Below are 20,438 nucleotides of genomic sequence, written 5' to 3'. Positions count from 1 at the left end.
CTTGTGTTATATGACTTAGTCCCGTTGGAAAAGTAAATTCTTACTTTCCTTCGCACCTTTTCAGATGAACTGTCACGATGTGTAATAAACGTGTATAATAGAAGAGCAAGCCAACGCCTTTCACACAACCTCTAATTGGCCCCTTGTGTTCACGTCCATTGTGTTAAGCGTTAACTCAGATCTTGGGCTCCTATTTGTCCCTTCAGCCCATTACTGGCCGCCGGCCCGGAGCCTCAGATGCACAGGAAACCCTCGCTGACCTGATAACATTTATAGTTGTAATGGATTTTTTTATGCCTGTCATTAACTCGCAGAGAGATTGGAGAAAGAAATTGCTTGTACCTTTTTTCTGTGGTATTTCAACTTTATAGCATTATGTTCAGATATGTCACCTTCCATCATCTATTTTTAAGGCCTCTCGCGTCACTGGTTTTGTTTTAAATGTACAGGTCTTTTGTGCTGGACCCTTGTAGTATCAAGGACTTATAATGAATATTTAATGATGTTGAGTAAAAGCTTGGAAAGATATAATTTCTGTCCAATTATTGGCTCTGTCTCTGCCAGACCTTTAGGGGTGATTTAGCAAACTGCTTGGTTAATGTAGACAGTTTATATGAAGCTGCTTTGAATCAGATCATTTAACAATGTGGCAATAAAACGGATGTTCACTTTAGGACGTAGAGAAATTTGATTTATTTTCACAAAAAACTAAGTTTGTACAAAATAACTTTAATGATGGGTACAAATGTACAGTAGAAAACTGTAAAAAAAAAAAAAAAAAAAAAGCGTTCACATGAATACAAAATGATCAACACTGCAAGACCTGAGTAAAGTCTATCAGGCGTGTGTTTAATCAGAATCCCCTGAGGACATACAGGGGGTGGACAAAATAACAGGAACACCTTAGAATGTGATTAAACCCAGCACCGACATGACTTTTACCACAAAATTAAATCAACATCTCTCTGGTCCCAACAATAACTAAACATTACACCAGGTGTTCTTATTATTGTGGCCACCTCCTGTAGATTGAGCATACAGGCACAGGGCTATCTATACTCAGATACTGAGGCTGCACAATGCGCGTGTGTACCTGGACGATAAGCCTGCAGGTTGTGTATCAATGGTCTAGGCGAATACAATTCAAAAAGGCAGGGTTGTTTTGCATGATTTTAGCCATATTTAGTGAAGCTAAATGGAATGACTGAGCTTTTGTTACAGGGAATATGTATCTTGGTGCTGCACAAAAGCAGTTAAACTGGAAAAATACTAGAACCGTTTCCTTTCATTTGATATCAGAACTCCTCTAAAGTGTATAGTACAGTCATTTTCTAACCAACAGGACACCTCATAAGCATTTGTGCTGCTTTGTATTTGGTACGTAACAGCATGTGTGAAAGGCTCTTGCACATTAAGAGCAGATATACCTCAGAGTGTAACATTGGCACAAGTTAGTTATTCTTCTTCTGGCTCTTTCTGCTGGGTGGCCCGCTAAACTGGACAACGTGGAAATAAACAAACGTTCCAAAGAAGTGCAGGAACGCAGCCATAGACAGCATGACAGGGAACAAGTCAGGTAGATGTGGTGGAGGGACCAGTGCGACGCTGACGATGCTCAAGCCAGCCATGACAGCGACGCTGATGTAGAACTGTAACAGATAAAGACAGTGAGATTGTTGGTTAATTGAAAAGAGACATAACATCATGTTAAATGTTTTTCATATAAATGATTGGGCTGAGGAAAAATAGGTGCTGCTTTAGAGACAGATGAATATTGACCTATTGGCCAAACAAAATTATCTCAACTCAAGGTCTACTGAGGAGCTGGAACTTTCAACCATATCTCACAGTCTTCGTTAGCAGCTTAGCAGTTGTCATCATGTGACCTTATATGGATTCAACCCCTAAAAACTTGTGTACCAAAAATACATGTTTAGAAGTTTTTCCATGGCAATAATACCTTCAAACTTTAAAATGGCCTTGTCTTTCTCCACCCATCCCTCCCTACGCACTGCAGCTCAGCACACCAGCTCACCTATGATTCTGCTTAGACACTGTAAAACTACTCTACGCTGCACAATGGTAAGTTACAATATTTAAATAATTCAGTTCCACCCTGCAAGTTGACAGGATTGATTCCGCAGCTTTGTTACGTATGAAACCGCAGAAGTCTGAATTTGTGTTTTTGAAACTGTCATCAGCACAACACAGTTTGAAGGTGAAAATGCTAAGCCATGGTATTGACTGGTTATTTTACTCATGATGTGTCTTCTGGCGTATAAAAATCACCATGGACATATTAGCAAGGTTAAAAATCAGATTTTCACCAGAGGGTCTTTAACATGATTGAAACCTCTGGAAAAAGCTAGCGGACCTTTGGTTAAGATTATTTTTCGAAACTACTATTCTTGCGCTTTCTTGGTCAGTGTAATTGGTGTTTAACTTCACTGTCATAGAAAATTCTGTAGTATTCGAGTTTTACATAGCTGGATGTCATCGTACCGTTTTACTTTGAAAAACCTGAGCGCCCCGATAGAGGATGACTGATAAGCTGCTCTTAACAAAAGAGACCAATAATGGGGCTTTATGAAGACGACCCTTTGCCAAAGTGATTTTATCGATAATTAAATTTATATTTTGTATCCCAAACTTCTCCAAGTGAAACAATAAAAAAGGCTGGGCACCTCGGGCTGTAAACAAACTGTTGGCTTTTGCCTTCATTTTAATTGCAACCATTATATGAAACTAATGAATAATTTAATTTAAAATCTAATCACTCTGAGTATTTATCACTGAATGATAGACATCAAATTGGTTATTTGAGCGGTGCTATAAAGAAAAGACTGAGGCTTGTAATATCACATTACAGCTGATTTTAATCGTTAGGCCTATGTAACCACTTTTTATCTTGTTGCAGAGTTACAGACGGACATGATGGGCAGACTAAGATCATTCACGTATCTATTCGGGCTTTATGACCCAGGGAGAAGTCTGTGAGTAAGATGGAGGAAACACCTCATGCCCACAGCCGCCCCGCCACCCAAAACCCATGAAACCTTATCGCCATCATCGGGGCTCGCTATTTATGCTGCTTGTGTAAATAAATATATCTAGGCAAACCTGTGTTAATGACATGCGCTATAAAAAGACACCTTCTCTTAATCTCTGACACCCTACCGGTGCCCCTGTCGCTAAGGGGCTGGCGGTGAAGCCACTTCAGACGCTGTGGAAACTTAAATAAGTGATAAATAATTCTTTGGCTGGCAGCAGCGTTCATCCCCGGACAGCTTACACAGCTTACAGCAGCACATGATATTTATTTATACAGTTGGGTATATCTTCTCACACGCTTGCAATTTAGGTCTAGTGCCACTTTCAAAATACAGGCCACCTGGGATCGTGAAATCAGCACCCTTCTTATTACAAATGCATCAGCTGGACATCCTCCTCCTTCCTCCCCCCGCCGGGAACAGACACAAACTTTATTTAATCAAGCAGCAATAACTTTGTTTTGTTTATTTTTAGTTCCCAAGCATTTCCCTTACTTGAAGCAAATCGACAACATAGAAGAGACCATATTTTAAACTTAAACAAACAAGATATACACAGGGGTTTCAAAGTATTTTTATCTGCTCTATGTAAAGTATTGCAATCACTATTTGTGGTAAAGGTCGAAGGTAATCGTTATGACCTTATTACTAACTTTTATTAGCAACCAACTGCAACCATAATGATAGACGTTACCTCCACCTATATACATTTCTGGAACAGCACCACAAACCGTGAAATCAGAGTCATATTTACAAACTCACTGCTACAAACTCACAGAGTAAAATAATAGGTGGAATTAATTCTTTGTATTGTTTTTTTTGTTTGTTTGTTTGTTTTTTTTATTCTATTTGCTTTAATGGATCGTATTTTAAGTGACTCATGCATTAAAGCGAATAGTAACTAGGGCGAGTCCTCCCCAAGCAGGAAAATGCACCTTGCCACACTGCAAAAACTGCTCAGGGAACGGCTCGAGGAGCACAACCAATAACCCAAGGCGGTGACCCGACCTCCAAACTGCCCAGTTCCCAATCTAATTAAGCATCAACGGCATGCGCTGGATGAAGCCCAGTACCCAGAGGCCCCGCCCTGCAACCCACAAGACCTAAAGGATCAACTGCCAACATCCCAGTGCCAGACACCACGGGACATCCCCAGAGGTCCCAGAGAGGTACACAATATTAAGCAGGTGGTTTTAATTTCGTGGCAGATCTGTGTATATAATGAATATATTTCTAAGGGCATGCTTACATCTATCCATCCATTATCTATACACCGCTTTATCCTCCATAGGGCAGCTGACTTAGGGCGATGGCAAGATTCACCCTGGACTGGACAAGTCGCCAGCCTATCACAGGGCGTCATGTTTAAGTGTATTGACAGATTATGTAGTCCAAAGTGTATAAAAGTGGAGTTACTTCACAACCAAACAGCCTAGTTTTAATATTGCACGCATATATTTCTGTTTGACCCGCAAATCAGTCGATACTGGGAGCTACATTGTTCGTTATTACAGCAGCACGCGGGCCACACTGACCTTCCATCTCACTATACGAGCCAGGTCCATTCTGGGTAGACAGAAAAACAGCTTGTTGTAGGCTCCCAGTCTCAGCTCGTCCTCTGAGCAGTGATCCAGTGCAGACAATAGATAGATACTGAGGAAGAGGAAGGCCAAGGAGGTCACAGCGTAGGGCACCAGCAGGCCGTCCTTCAGAAACAGAGGCAGCATGCTGCACAGAGACAAACACAATGGTGCATTTACAGTTAAGAATTCAGCTGGGTTTTTTTCTTGTTTTTTTTTTTTTAGCTTGTGTATTTTGCCTGGAGTAATGCAGAATAGTGCCAAACAGAGCGATAATCAAGTAAAGACGTAGCCATCATAGTATTATGTTCGCTTTTTATGTACAACATTCAGTTGGAAGTTTGTAACAACATTAACTGACTTTGTATACAGAGGGCATACTGAAAAGAAATAAACTCCATCCATCTCCACATATGATAGGCAGTAAACATATAATACAAGTTCACACGTGTCCAACAGTAGATCATTAAGTTCAGTGTCATGTTTGTTGAGAGAAGGGCGATAGTAAATCACACTGCTTTTATCCTGCAGGCCTGTACGAGCAGGCTGTCTCCCTGGGGAGAGATGGCTCTGACATTCACGCAGAGCTTATCTTAGTTTAGCAAAGGGGCATGGGCAAGAACAACAGTTGACTCATAGTAAATCGCACATCACCCCAGCTTATAAAAACCGCCCGCTCACAACAAACTGCTCATTCACTTTTTTTTACTCAAAAAAAAAAGACCCATTCAGCAGATAAATGCTAAACATTTTAGAAATACATACTTCCTCGATTTAAACAGACTAGCTGCATTCAGTCCTCTTAAAATGGCCGTGCTTGAGCATTCATTCGGCCAATTATGCTAACAAAAGATGTATTTTTTTTTAAATGACAGAGTCCGTAGAGGATGCAGATAATGCCAAAGTCTGTGGCAGACTGTACTGGGAAGCAGCTACAGAATGACCTCCTGTCCCTACACAACACACTTAGACAGCAGGCATGCAGACTATGCCTTGTAATCCCCAGATATCCTTATACTAAACCACACGCACAACAATTAGTGCTGCCGGAAGAATTTAACAACAGCTGGTGAAAGTTAGATGGAGCATTTGCAGCACTACTTGTCTTTTCCATTCATGGTGCTCAGCTCAACCCACAGTGCATATCATTTAGCTTTTTAGGATTATTCCTACGGCATTTCTCATTTAACTGACTGTTACAAGGCACAGTAAACGCTGGGAGAAATATAGAGAGGTGACATGTGACAGTGGAACGCTTTATTTATTTGCAAGCTTAGCCACCAGGACATCCCACAGAGCTATCTTTTTCCTAAATTGAGACTTCACTACTTATGCTGAGGACTGTGGCCACAAGTGACCCTTAGAGAAGAGTCATAAAGACTCTGTATGTCAGTTATAAAGCCATGCTGTAGTTAATTTTGTTACCATTTGCTGCAATAAGTGACTGTTCATAGACCATGTAAGGCAACAGTGGCAAAAGCTGTGTCCTGAAATGACAAGTGATGCATTTAATTGTTTATGAATGCATGATATGCAGTTGTAAGAGGAAAATTGTGTCATTTTTTTATTTCAACAGTTAAAAAGTCTTGTGTTTAAAAGAACCCTTCTAGCAAAAAACAGGGTTTTTACATTGTTAACATGTCCATATGGCGTTTTATATGCTAGAACACATGAGTGGAATGAGCAGTCAAAGCCATGGCTGAACTTTTCTTGAAGATGCAGTGTATCGAAGACTGTCTCAAAAACAGGATTTCACACAGACAGGGTTTAATACACGACAAACCTAAGAAACCAATCCTGTCGGCTTGCACAATGGGGCTTTCTGTATCGTTACGCTTCTTCAGTTTCTGGTTGGTATGTATGTATGGTTGAATTATTCCAATATTACAAGCTGCCATTGTGTAGCATGGTGTGCAGCGTTTGAGTAAAGTTGTAGGTGAGCTGGTGTGCTCGAGCTGTAGCAAGTGCGAAGGGGTTGTTTGTAGATAGAGTGATAGACTTCATCTGCACTGGTGTGGAGTTACATTTTAACTTTTAAGGCGGAAAGATTGTTTAATGGAAACAAAACTCTAAAAATGTAACTTTAAGACTGAGAAATGAGCTTTTCTGGGTTAAATCAATGACTGGAACGGCACCTCAACTGCAACATTTTTGGCACTCCAGCCCAAAGAGTACATGTAGTGATAAAAGATCTTAAGTGCAGCACTTGTTCAAGAACATTCCTCTCTTTATAACTAAAATAACTTTCAAATCACAGCAAAGTCTAAAAACATCTCTACCAATGCCTCATATTAGAAGTTAGGACTAAGATTGGCAGTGCACTTCTTCTTTGCATGACAACAGCACAAAATGTTTTCATGAGAATAGATCTCACACAAAAATTAGGTTCTGCGATGAAAAGCTATTAAGGCCTCTGTCATAGGCAACAATAAAAACAGATATCAAGCTTTTATTCCTCAACCTTTCATGTTTGGTCAGTGATTAAGTCTAGTCTTTCCTTCTTACCTAAATGTCGAGGCCTGCAGGAACCAAATGGCCACCAAGGGGAGGTCATTGAGCAGGAGGCAGGCAGGTCTAGAAAAGAACAAAGTTGGATATAGTCATTAATAAACACACTCTGCAGTGACTAACATTATGCCTTATTTTACATTAAGAGAATAAGCGAAGCCATGTTAGGTCAGAGCTGGATGTGAACCGATATCATGCATGTACAGTATTTAAGCTACTCATCCGATGGGACATCCGCATAAATCGATTATTGGCAGTTACTCACAAGGCAGTCAGCATTTTATGTTGGTGTACACCTTTTATTGAGACAACACTGGCGTGTATGATACTATAAAACTTAGAATCATTGTTGAAAATCTACATACACTTGCATATGTTTTGCCAAGAAGTTCTAAGTTTATGACTACATACCTCATATGTATGCGTCTGTGTGCATCTGTGTATAGAAAGCCTTATTGTTAATTGAACCTGGTCGCCTGCACCAGTGCTGGTTGTACACTCTGCTCCGAGGGGGGCACTTTCCATCGGTCCCTGAGCCCATAATTACAGTCAGTGCTCTTTGGCGATCCTGTTACAGCCCAATAATTGATCCTGCGCAAACAACACCCCGAGCTGCCGCCTGCCATTCTTTCCTAATCCCTGGACATGCATTACTGATTGATTCAGGGGGACAGGTGGGAGATATAACTCAATAGTTAATAAAGCAACAATCTACCCTAATCTAGATTAATAGATGAGCCCAGATCTAGGAACCAAATCCCTCGCTGTCAAATCTATCCCAGGCTTCAATCCTTACCTACAGCTTTCTACATATGGGGGTAAACGATAATGAGCCACACACACACACACACGCACGCACATAGTATTGTATTTACCCGGCTAAATGTGACCCAACTCAGACAAACATATCTTGACAATGGAAGCTGGGTTTGTGTCTGTGAGTGTGATGACAGAGGTGAGTAACCTCTCTGTTAGCAAGTCCGCACTTAGACAGAGGTGTCACTTTTGCACCTCCGGGAGTACAGCAGGAGGATGACGTCAGTTTTACAAAATGCATGTGTGTTCAAATCATTAATAATCTGCGAGACATACCCCGAGATTTGTGGTAGGGTTGAGGCGAACGGCTCCTCTGCGAGTAGAAATTAAATCTATACTCATGAATATTTCACATATCACTACAAGACAGAGAAAGCACCATTTACATTTGTCATCTGGCGAGACAAACCTCAAGAAGTTACAATTATCTCCTCTTGTACTTACAAGGCAGCCAACAGGATGGACTTTTCGTGGACTTGATAGGAGAAGAGGAAAAATGCCAGAGATGAATTGGCCTAAAAGTGACATTGAGGTTATGAGCTTCACTTTTAAAATCGGAAGGAAGGGAGAGTTAGTGTATGACATCATACATGTTCACACAAAAAAAATGTTTGAAATATTAAATTTGATGTCTGTTTGAATCTCTGTAACAGGAGCGGCAGTATTTGGCTCACTATTTTCATATCAGATGCTAGAAACACTCACCAGAGCCAGCTTAAAGTGCCAGAAGGTAGGTTTTGTCAGCAGTCTGAACGAGGAAGGTAGAACTGCCAGGAGAGTGCAGGCTAAACTGAAAAACAAAATGGGAGAGGATGTTAGTGCAGGGAAAAAATTATTACACAGCAGAAAGCGATAGAATCAGCTGTACATCGGAGGCAGTGTAATTTAATTCTATCTGCGTGTGATTGCAGTGGCACTAAATGATTTGATTTTGATGTCAAGTGGAGACAATCGATGTAATAAATCCTAATTCAACTGCGTCACTTCTTTTTAGACACTCACTGATCTGTAACTGTGTGGGAACTGACCAAATAATGGCCCCTTCTCAGGGTTACCAGGCATTAGTTTAACCCTTCAATTGTCACCTGCTAGGGGTGGAGGCACCGGAAGAGACCGACTATGTGTTAGAGTGAATGTGTCTTAATGTGCCGAGAGGTCGGGCGGCATTCAGTTCGAGGTGCAAGGACGACCGTGCTGCAAATCGTAGAAGTGACAGAGAGAAGTGAATCCAAGTAGATAAAGACAGATAGCCGGATAAAGGGACAGAAAGATAGATAGTTGTAATGAAGGACCAGTAAGTGGGTACTTAGTGTGTATGAAAGCGAGCGTGCCATGCGTGTGTTATGTGCAGGGCAGGGTTTTGCGGTCCGGAAGGACATGGATCACTTTTCACAGCTGATTCATTTTATGTACACAGTACACCCACACCAGAGCATTTAGCAATCCACTCCCTGCGCCAAAAAGACAAGAGTGTTTTTCATTTGTTTGAAATGCACTACAGTAAAAGAAGTCCAACTTGATCCCGGGACTTAGCAGTCTGGCAGAAACGTGTCCGTGCTGCGAACATAGGACTCCTAAATTTAGCGTGCTGGGTTATTTAAGCAGGCTCCACCATGACACAACTGTTGCATCAAGTTTTTTCTGACTGTGCGTGCACAGGACCTCGGCTTTTGGTCAAAATAACTTTTAATCTGTGTGGTTCTCTGTGGAGAATCTGAAATTTGTCTCTCAAACCCACGTTATAGTATTACGTCATCTCATAAAGCACATGATCCATAACATTTGGGAAAAAAAATTATTTTGCAGTCAAAGTGATTTATTCCGCTTTCATCTCTGTGTATACCACATCCTTTAGTATTCCTTAGGCAATCGTCTCGTCACGGCATTTTCTAAAAACAGCAGAGTTCATGGTCAGAAGTTCGTCATAAGATGTTTCAATCAGGGATGATCTGATTTCAGCCAACTCGATCGCAATCTGTATTCCCAAGGACAAGCTCGGCTTTCCCAGCAAATGAGAGGTGTAAAAAGAGTCCCCGGGGAGGGAGTGTTAAAAAAAAAAAAAGGATAAAATGACACAACAAAACAGAGAAGGAATGAATGAGCGAGAGGAGAATAACATGACAACAACAACATGACATTTGTTAAACAGACAGAGGGATTACCTGAGGTAGAGCTGAGAATCGCCCGACAGAATGGATCTGATCTTTATCAGGGTGTTGAGGCTGCACCATGTGTTGGCCACCTTATCCTGTAAACACACACACAGGCACACTTGTTTAAATGAGAAATTATATCAGAAGAAAACACAAAAAAGTACATTTAACATATGCCTTGAATCCCAGTTTGAAGAGACAGTAAATAAGTGGCATTGCTGTAGGTACTTATTTTTTGAAAGTGCAATAAAAATTCCTCGAAGGAATTCCAGAGGGACACTTCTATGTAACCCTTCGTCATAAATTCACTCCCCTGTCAGAAAAAGAATGAGACTTATTTGTAAACTTGGGGACATAAGGTCAGATGTCAGACCAGAGAAGTTTCCGCATAACCAGCAGATACAGACCAACCACAGAGCAAACTGACTCACAACAATACATGATGTCAATATGCTGGAATATTTCTCTTTATAATTAGAAAAAAATCTTTTATTTAAATTATAGTTCCTGAAAGCTGGGACTGCCACAAAAAATAGTTGTAAATATTGAATAATCTTAACATTGTTTGCAGATTAACTGCTTATTAAAAGTACCATCTTCAAATTACTTGTAATTTACAGTCAATACAGTTAATAATTCCATTAAAAATATTGTTTAAAACAAAAAAAAAGGAATGAAAAAAGCTACAAATCCTCCCATTTGGGAAGCTAAATACACAAAATGTTTGGTATTTTTGCTTAACTAAAATTACAAAAATGAGCAATGATAGATCAGTTATGGAAATAGTGAACATTTGAATAATTGCTCGAATGAAAACAGCACTTTTTAAAATAATTTTTGACTGTTTCAGCTCTATATCGTTTATCAAATAACCTAAAAAAAAATTAAGTTTTCAAGGTCTCAAGGTCTTTATTTATTGGTCACAAACACAGTTCTACATGGTATAACGTGCAGTGAAATGCACCTGTTCTACACTGAAACAATAACAATAAGATGATTAAGAATAAAGAACAAAACACACAAGAAATAAATAGAGATTTTTGAATATATGTATATATATTCTGAATATATGTTTAACATAATATATGTTTTTGAGGTCTGCACATGACATGAAAGATACATATGATGTATATGAGATATTACAACCTTAATACCAGCTGGAAAGTGCTTGTAGTTTCTAAGCGGCGGTCAGTTGTGGAGGGCGTTGTGTGTGTGATTCAGCTGATTTGAGTGCTGAAGCAGTTGCGTAGGGATCAAAGCCTTTGAAGCCAAAGCCACCAGTATGCATCATGATATCACACAGCCAGAGTCGGCACGTCTAGATCATCTTTATGATTCTGCTCTGGATGGATTTTAGTGTGTGACCCCCATCTAGAAAAACTATTTCTGGCCTCCTCTCTCTCCTTTCTGCGCTACAGCTGCTCAGTGCACAGCTGTGTGGATCTTAATGGCAGCCTAGTCAGCAGCACCGGGCCGTCCAGTGTTGTGTTATCTCAGCCCCATCCCTCTCTTTCCTCCCTGCTTCCCTTGCTCCAAATAACCACTACGGGAATGTTCCTGGACGCCGCCTGAAGGCAACACATGAATACATTGGGGAGGGGGGGGGTACCCATCGGCAAATGTAAGGGGGTGAGAGCGGCGTGGCTCCTTCACCTATAAGCTAGCATGGAATTTCACAGCGAGAAGCATTTGGTGCCATTTTTGTGAGCAGGCAGCAACGTGAGACGCCAGAATGCAGCTCAGTGGGTAAACTTACAACTGCTCCCTCCCAGTAGCCGCCGGGACCACCAGTCACCGGCCCTCGTCTTCCCCACCACCCCCTCTCACCCCTGTCTCCTTGTCCAAAGTGTCTGCTTACGTGCACAATTTCACAATTAGTTCGAGACCACTCAGCCCGGCAGCCCCTCATGCTGTCGTCTCACGGGAGTATAGTGTCTCTCACACCCTGTGTATTATGTTTGAATCATTTCGTTGAACAAATACTGCACGCTGCCGCCCGCTCCCCTGGCAGAATTTTCAATTACTTCTCACATCCATGACACCTTGTGGTGGGTGCCACGTCAGGGACGGGGATGAAAGAGGGGAAGGGGGAGGGTTATGGGGTTTTCGAAACGAGAGCTGCAAAGCTTGGCCTCTGAGCTGTCAGTCACGCATGCGAGCACGAATACACACACAGTTACTTTACCTCTGCTTCTTCCATGACAGCTTTCAACACTGTGACAGCGGAAGTGTTTCAAGTACTCTTGTTCGCTATCATCGCTTTCCTTTTTTAATTAATATCATATTCCAATGACCACGCTATAACTGACTGACCACAGAGTACAAATATGCACTCGTGTTCTCGTACAACAGTCAAACATACACTTATGTGTCTGTTTTCCAAAGATGCAGCAGGCAGCAGTTGTCGGATGTGCTCTGATACGCCTTTAGGTGTAGGGTTGGCCCCACTCATCAGTCCTTGTGGCTCGAACATGGCTGTACATTGAAGTGCTGAAAACAAGTCAGCCATAAATTAGAAAGATTTATCTGTATCCTCCTACTGTACATCCTGAACCCCGACACCTCCCAGAGATAGAGTGAAACCGATCTCCTGACCTTTCACCAATTTTATTCCACTGTTTTCTTTGATCCTGCAGGGTATCCATTTCCGACTGGCTAAGCACTGCGAGGGTGGAAGGGTATTCGCCATGCTGAGGGTATGGAACAGGGAACGAGGAGTCCACACGGGCTGTGTATGACGCTAATAGAAGCACTGATCACAGGATTTTACTAATATTTTGTAAGCTGCAATATGTAACATATTTTTTGGTAAACAGAGTAGAGAAAATACATCCATTCTCCACTTACAGCATGAAAACCACTGACAGGTGAAGTCAGTGTTCTGCTGGGAAACATTGGGTCCTTATATAACTTGTGTCATTTCTTGTTTGTTTTTAGTTTTTACTGATGTCCCTACAATTTTTGCACAATTCCCTTTGCTGCTGTAACACTGCAAATTCAGCCACTATGGTATTAATAGAGGACTATCTCATCCTATCGTTCATATGGATGTTACCATGACACGTACGTAACGCTCCTATTACCTTCAGATTTACTGACATCTTTTATCCTTGGGTTCAATTTGACCCCAGCAATTTAAGCCTCCAGAAAATATCATAATTAAAATTGTCACCCAAGTTTATGTGTAAATAGCCTTTAAATAAAACTGAAAAAATATGTCAATGACTTATTTAGAGATGTTAAACATTGAATGGGGCCAAGTTGACCCCAAAGATAACAGGAGGGTTAAAATATGCCTTTCTGCACAATGAGTACTTTTACTTTTGTACTTTAACTTGAGTACATTTGTCAATGCCACACTTTCACTTCTGCCCCCCCCCCCCCCCACACACACACACACACACACACACACACCTACACACACACACACACACACAAGTTGAACACTTACCCCTGCTCTTTCAGAATGTCAAAAGAAAAAATACATAACCCTTGCCATTTTATGGCCCTCTGTGCCCTCTAATATTTACTTTGATTTACTTTTTTTAGTGTCTCATAGTGTTCTGTGCCTAAAGGGCAGCCACAAACCAAAGTCAAGAAGATCTGAAGACACTGATGCCCACAACTATTTTAGCTGATAACATAACAAAAATAGCAGTACATATCATTTCTCTAAGAAGCCATTCACAAATCTCTTATTTTTAGAGTCAAAATGATTCACATTTTTTGTGCTATTGGTGCTTTGGGTTCCAACATAACAGATTACTCTGATGACAGTCACATTTATTCATAAATTTCTCACATTTCCCTAGGATACACATTCTTCAGGGTTCAGCCAGATGGGATAGTGAGAAGCTTAACCATCTGTAGCACCTCAAGGGCAACAAAGACTTCACTGGAAACAGGACGTGTGCATGTGACCTGTACGGATGAAGAGTTGGTCTCGGGGGAAGATTAAGCTTCTCGGATGTGGTTTTTAAAGGCTGAGTTTTGATTTAGTGTGCTGCACTGTACCTCAAACAGACCACGAGCCACGGGAAAGATCCTCCTGACCACCTGCAAGGCCTGGCTGGGGTCGGACAAGAAGGGCAACCAGCAGAGGGCAAAAGTCGCCAACACTGTCGCAGCAATTCTCACCAGCAGGAAAAGCCTACATGACGAGAGACAAGCGTTATCTCTTAGTGTGGTAGGAAAAGAGACACCGTAAATAAGCAGTTTCTCACAGAACGATTGAACCATTTTCTCCAACCCCCATTTTCCCAAAATAAAAACATTGACATTAGCACATAGCTTGGGTATGTCTATGTCTACTCAGATTCCTCAAACAATTAGTACATACTGTCTGCAAGTCCTAAATTTGGGATTTGACCCCTGCGCTGAGGAATGCAGTGAAAGCCATGCATCAGCTGAAAGTCTTCAGTGTAGGTCAGGCTATCTTGTCAGCTGTAACTGTGAAGCTGCTGGTTAAGTTGCACACACAGGCATAGCTGAGGAGTTTGGGCATGGCGAGAGTGTCATCTGGACATATCTTCCCCCCGGGCCTTCTAATCCAGCTCTCCATTTGCTACTAAATGCCCTTGGTACATTGTTACTAGATAAACAGACACTGGACACACTAGTAACAGCATCCAATCTGATTACCTCAGTCACACTGTGACTCTCCTGAGGACACGACTCTCATATACACTGGTGTCTAGTGCTGGGGGCATTCAGTTCTATGCACAGTGACAGAACTGTTAAATAATCAGGATTTCACGCACATTATTATATATCCTCTCATTCTTTGAGGTTTTTTTTTGGCTGGTGCTCTGTTTGGGACATTTAGTATTAAATTGTAGCTACTGCTGTTGCTTCTACTCTCTTGTTTTTTGACATCTTTGACATTTTTAGTTCTTTGGCCACACTGTTCAGACAAGAGTCTGAAGACGTGCTAGTGATTCTGTGCGGCCGCGCTTTGACGTAAATGCTACAGTGAGCAGGCTAACATGCCCACCGATGTTTTGTTTTGTAAGTAACGTTGATTATTTACACCATCTTAGTTTGGCATAGTCCCATTTCAACATTTGCTAATTGGCTATAAACAGAAAGTAAAAGAAGCTGAGACTAATGAAAATGTCCCAAGCATGTAGACATAATCTTAATTGGACACATAATTTGGCCCAATCACGACACCAGATTAAAGGGTAAGAAATCACCAAAGTTATTACAATCCATCCTGAGAACGACAGGAACATCTGTCTCCACGTTTCACGGCAAACAATCAAACGCATCATAGAGAGAGAGAGAAAGAAATACAAAAAAACTAAAGTAATGATGCTCACCCTCGCCCCATCAGGCCGACTTTGATGCACTTCCCCAGCAGGTAACAGAAGAAGGGCAGAGCGTGGTACAGCTCCATCTGTTTGTAGTTGAGCGCCAGGGAGAAGGCCATGGAGCCCGAGACATCCCAGCCCAGACCCAGAGCCAGAATCCCCCACAAAGCAAATCCCAGGCTCACGCCATTGTACCTGACACCGTTAAGGTTAATACTGGACTAGAGAGGTCAGGTTTGTTTTTTGTGGATGTAAACAACGCAATGCTGCTGATGTAGGACAAGCAATCTAGAAAACAGCAGCTGATCGGGGTCAGCTCAGTTTGCATGCTTAGTGTATACAGTTTTCATTGTTGTGTTTGTCTGAATAACAAGAGCTTGGGCGACTGGTGCAAAAAGCAAACATTTCATGAGTTTTTAAAATCATTATAAGACCAAATTACAGGGCACTGCATAAATTAAATAACTGTGTCCCACGTCAACTAGTGTTTCTTTCCATTGAACTTACAGATAAAGGGGCATTTTCATGAACATCAAAGTGACGTGATGCGTAAAAATTCCACATACAATATCTTAAAGCTGTAAACAGTCATATGATATTGCTGTGAGGTCACAAATACAAATATTAGCTTTAGAAAAGCTACGTTGTCACATTTCTCTTTCAAATGTGCTACTTAGTAGACAGCTGTTTTGTGATACACATAAGTAAAATCACAAAAGTTACATTTTCATCTCCACAAATTCAATTCAAAAAAGTTGCTAAAAAGGCTGTAGGAAAATGTACGTATTATAATACACAGCGAGACTATACTAAAGCTGGCCCTGTAAAATCAGGCTGCAACTTTGTAGGTGAGTATTAGATAATACAATTCATTTTTATCAAAGCAAAGTCAATAATGATGAAATTAACTTTTATACAAAGGATACTGGAAATGGCCATAGTCAATGAGAATAAGTCCTGGGTAGAGTAGAAAGCACAACAGAGTGGAAACCTAGAGGGAAAACGGGAAAGAAACTTTTGACTTGTCATAGAATAAATAGCACAGATGGAGTATTAATGATGGCTCTGTTCCAATAAGTGCCCTGAGAATCCTCTCCAGTAGGCCACTATGTATTTTAAACCCTGAAACTAGATCACTTAGATGGAATAAAGCACTTATTATTATTATTATTGTTATTATTATTATTACATCTAAGCTTTTCCTGCTTTCATATGTCAGAATCAGTGCTCTGAAAAGGGTCTATTACAGCTGAATGTTATCATTTATATACAGAACTATACCAGAACTACACATGTCATAACACATAAAAGAACAATCTTATTAAAATAGTCAAAGGAAGTGAGAAGATAATGCTAAAAACATTTCTTTTAAAAACTCATTCAACATTAGATGACAAAGGGCGTTGCATGCTGGGATACCCTCTTATCCTTTTAAAAGGCAAATCTTGTTTTACTATTTGATGATGTAAGACACAGTCAAAACATTAAAAACGATCCCTCCAAATTGATTCTACTGTAAATGTATGTAGACCCATTGAAATGTAATAACTTCTTGGAAATGTAATAACATCATATTATCATATTATATTGCAATAATGACTCCATAATTCTCCAATTTGGTGGACCAGTGCTGTAATCTGTTTTAATAAGGGTGGGTTCCCAGACTGAGAGAAAAAGAGCTGATGTGGGTCTTTAGTGGAAAACTATTAGACGTCGTGATCAGCGCGTCTCTAACCTTTTTCTTCGAGGATCCATCAGTCAGGTATAAACAGTATAAAACCACAGCAGGGATGTATACCAGCAAGTCTGCCACCAAGACTGAAACAGGAACAAATCATGTCATATCTGACCTGTATTGTAATTAATGATACATAGCAGTAGTAAGTCATTACTGTAAAAAGGTTAATGAGTTATTTTAAAAGGTTGAAGTAGATGTGGATCGTGGACGTTTTCACTTCACTCAGTTACTGTACCTGTAGTTCTCATGAAGAGTTTGTGCGTTGGACTTTCATAACCTCTGGACTTGTGGAGCTCCACCCAGTCGGGGTTTATAATCTTGGCTCTGCAGAAAAACCATATTTGATTTCGAATTGTTGATTTTAATCATGATTATTATTGTTCTAGCTGCCAAAACAGATTGAACATGGACATGGAAAACAGAATAGATTACACAAGCATATAAAACACCAACATGGCAATGCAAAACTTGCACTGACATGACCACATGGAAACTCTCTGATTCCTAAAAGTGACCTATTATTGCTCTAGTCTCAATATTTACACTGATCTATCAAGGAGTCAAATTAATATTGGCTGGTTCGTTTATCAAATCCAGCATTTTTGTGATTACTGTTGCTTTTTAAAAAAAAACAAAAAAAACAATTCTTGACCAAATTATTTTTTTAACTGCACTACTTTGACACGTCACCAGAAGCAGCCTCTCAACACCGAAGGATAAATGTTGTCTCTTTTAATTAAAAATATGGAAAACAAACAAAAATAAGAAAAAGCATTTGAACACAGTTTTGTGGTGGAGCGTGTATTAAATTTGAATTTTCACACCAAGACGACTACCAGCTCAAAATACTGGTTATCAGTCCCCTTGATTAGCAACAAAGGTTATCAGTATCTGCGATGAAAAACCCAGCAGTCGACCCCTACAACTAACTGTAACATTTCTCTTGGGCTATGTTTTTGTTCTCTGTCTCTTTCCAAAGTGAACATTGACACATCATGTAAATTATCCTCTCTAAATAATCAAAATAACTTACATATAAGCACAGATCCAGCTGTGGTAGGCGGTGAGAGGAGGGTAGTCAAGGCCCCAGTAGTTCAAGTCATTGTCAGTGGTGTTGAAGTACCTGAAAATGCACAGATATTACATATATTTATTCTAAAACAGTAGAAATGCCTGACAAATTCTTTTTTTTTTAAAACACGCCCTCATTTGGTATTTTGATGGGTAGTGGTGGACAGCCAAAATCCCTCATTGCTTTTCAATTAATTTGATATCTGATGACTGCAAAGCCCATAACTTATGGTTCACATCATTTTCATCAAACCATTCAGTGACCCCAGCATTGTCATCCTGGTTAAGACCACTCCCATCAGGTTTAAAATGTTTCATCACAGGATAAAGGTGATCACTAGGGCTAAACGATGTGCAAAAAAAACACATTTTTAAAATCCCCCTGTGATAATTTTTGACAGATATTACAATATGATTCACAATTTTAGTAGGACTGGTAAGTTTTGCATTTCTTTTCTACTTAAATGTATTTATTTTTTTAAAGGTAGTGTGATTTTTGCTGCAGGCCCTACCAAACAAGCATGTGGAGAATTGATTTTATTTTTGATTTTATTTTTTATAAAATGTTGTGACACATTTCAGCTTTATCCAAAAACAAATGCAACTCCTGGAATATGGATATTGCGCTTGGCCTTACTGCAATGCTGATAATATTCTGATCGAGCCCCAGAGATCACCCAGAACTACTTTGTACTGATTTGTAGCAACACTTCCCTCTAAGGGGGCAAGTGGACCCAAACCATGGCTGCAAAACAGGATTCCCTCACTGTAGGGGTCAAGTTTTTTTCTTTGATTTGTTACCTATTCGTACTTTGAAAAAAAAATGCCACTGCTTCTATTGACAATTTTGTCTTTACTGACATCTTCTTATGTCACATTTACTTGCATTCTTTAGTATCTGAACCAGAGAACTTGAGCCTAGCACTACTAGCCTTCCCAGTGGTGTGATTTTCTCAGATTAGGGATTTACAATAAGAAGTTAACAGCAGAACCATTGCAGACTGACCATTCCTGAAGAGGGAGGTTGTAGGTCACTTCTTGCCAGTGCCTTTGGGCTTCATAGTCGCCAAACATGGGAGGTTTCCCCGCCCCTGGAGGAAAAACATTCAGCTGTCAGTCTCAAGAATGTGAAGCTAGCTACGTCCAGGAATGACACCAAGACGCCACCAGAGCCGCGCTGAGCAGCTCTCAAGCCAGCGAGTGGATGCTCAGAGGCAGACAATGACACCCTGATACATGTAAAACAACTTCCTATCAGCAGTTTGTAGGAAATCTGGTGAGCTCCACTGAGACAAGCAGCACACCAGACGCTCAGTGTAGCATGTCAGCGTTGAGCTCCACACGCTTCCTACCTGAATATGAATTCAGCGACACTCCCCATCTCACTACAACGCCGAGTAAAACGCAAATTGACACGAGACTCCACGTCTGCATGACTGACCGGTAAAAACTAGCTTTTGGGATGGAAAAAAAACCGATAGAAATGGGTTCATTCAAACACTTTTTTTACATTTCCTGTATACGTCACCCACAAGGCTTCGTTTCGCCTGCTCATTGGTCACTGGATTATGACGTTACCACCGAGAAAGGCATGAGGCGTTTGTGACCGCTGCGGAGAAAAGGACGTTTTTAATTTTTATCGAACAGTTGCTCAAATTATAAGGCGATATAAACGTTATCAAACTGTTAAGTTACAGATAGTCCAAGAGGTAGTTTTAGACTCACTTCAGAGATGTCAGTGTATCACCATGATCTGTTTTTTGTTTGTTTTTATAGTTACAACTTGTATCAAGTGGAAGAATCAAGCTCCCTAATTTCCTTGCAACTCGGAACGCAGCACTGATTGAGATTAGATTTATGATAAATTGATTGATATTATCTATTATTAACGGTCTGTTTCTTCAATATTGTCACATTTTCCTACATTCTATGTTGCATTTACATATTTTTGTTGCTTTTTTTTATTTAGTTGATATATGAACATTACTAAATATACTCAGCATAGCAAAATTGTTGACAACCTCATACAGACCATGGAACAAAACAGAAAAAACAGTCAGTGTCAAGACAATTAACCTTTTTTATTGTTGCTTGTAAATTTCTTCTGTGTCTTGTTTCCTTAGTCATCATGTCAGGATTATCAATCAGTCAACTTAAGCAATAAAAATAACTTAGCTCTATTACTACAGCATCATGTTTCTACATTTATA

The 20,438-nt window shown here is 40.3% G+C and overlaps 1 protein-coding gene across 1 annotated transcript; it reads right to left on the bottom strand.

Moving 5' to 3' along the window:
- Positions 1–669: 669 nt before the first annotated feature.
- Positions 670–19,727, bottom strand: alg6 (ALG6 alpha-1,3-glucosyltransferase). The gene is made up of 14 exons (XM_008288161.1): positions 19,581–19,727; positions 19,235–19,319; positions 18,191–18,280; positions 17,393–17,481; positions 17,155–17,237; positions 16,346–16,410; positions 15,429–15,614; positions 14,122–14,257; positions 10,117–10,202; positions 8,660–8,744; positions 8,399–8,469; positions 7,136–7,204; positions 4,586–4,778; positions 670–1,649 (listed from the first exon to the last, which is right to left on the bottom strand). The coding sequence occupies exons 1-14, from the start codon at positions 19,660–19,662 to the stop codon at positions 1,452–1,454; spliced, it is 1,518 nt and encodes a 505-aa protein (XP_008286383.1). The 5' UTR covers positions 19,663–19,727; the 3' UTR covers positions 670–1,451.
- Between the last annotated feature and the right edge of the window lie 711 nt (positions 19,728–20,438).

Source organism: Stegastes partitus, unplaced genomic scaffold, assembly GCF_000690725.1.
Source record: "Stegastes partitus isolate 25-593 unplaced genomic scaffold, Stegastes_partitus-1.0.2 Scaffold544, whole genome shotgun sequence".
Taxonomy (NCBI): domain Eukaryota; kingdom Metazoa; phylum Chordata; class Actinopteri; family Pomacentridae; genus Stegastes; species Stegastes partitus.
This window is presented reverse-complemented; position numbering and strand designations above follow the sequence as displayed.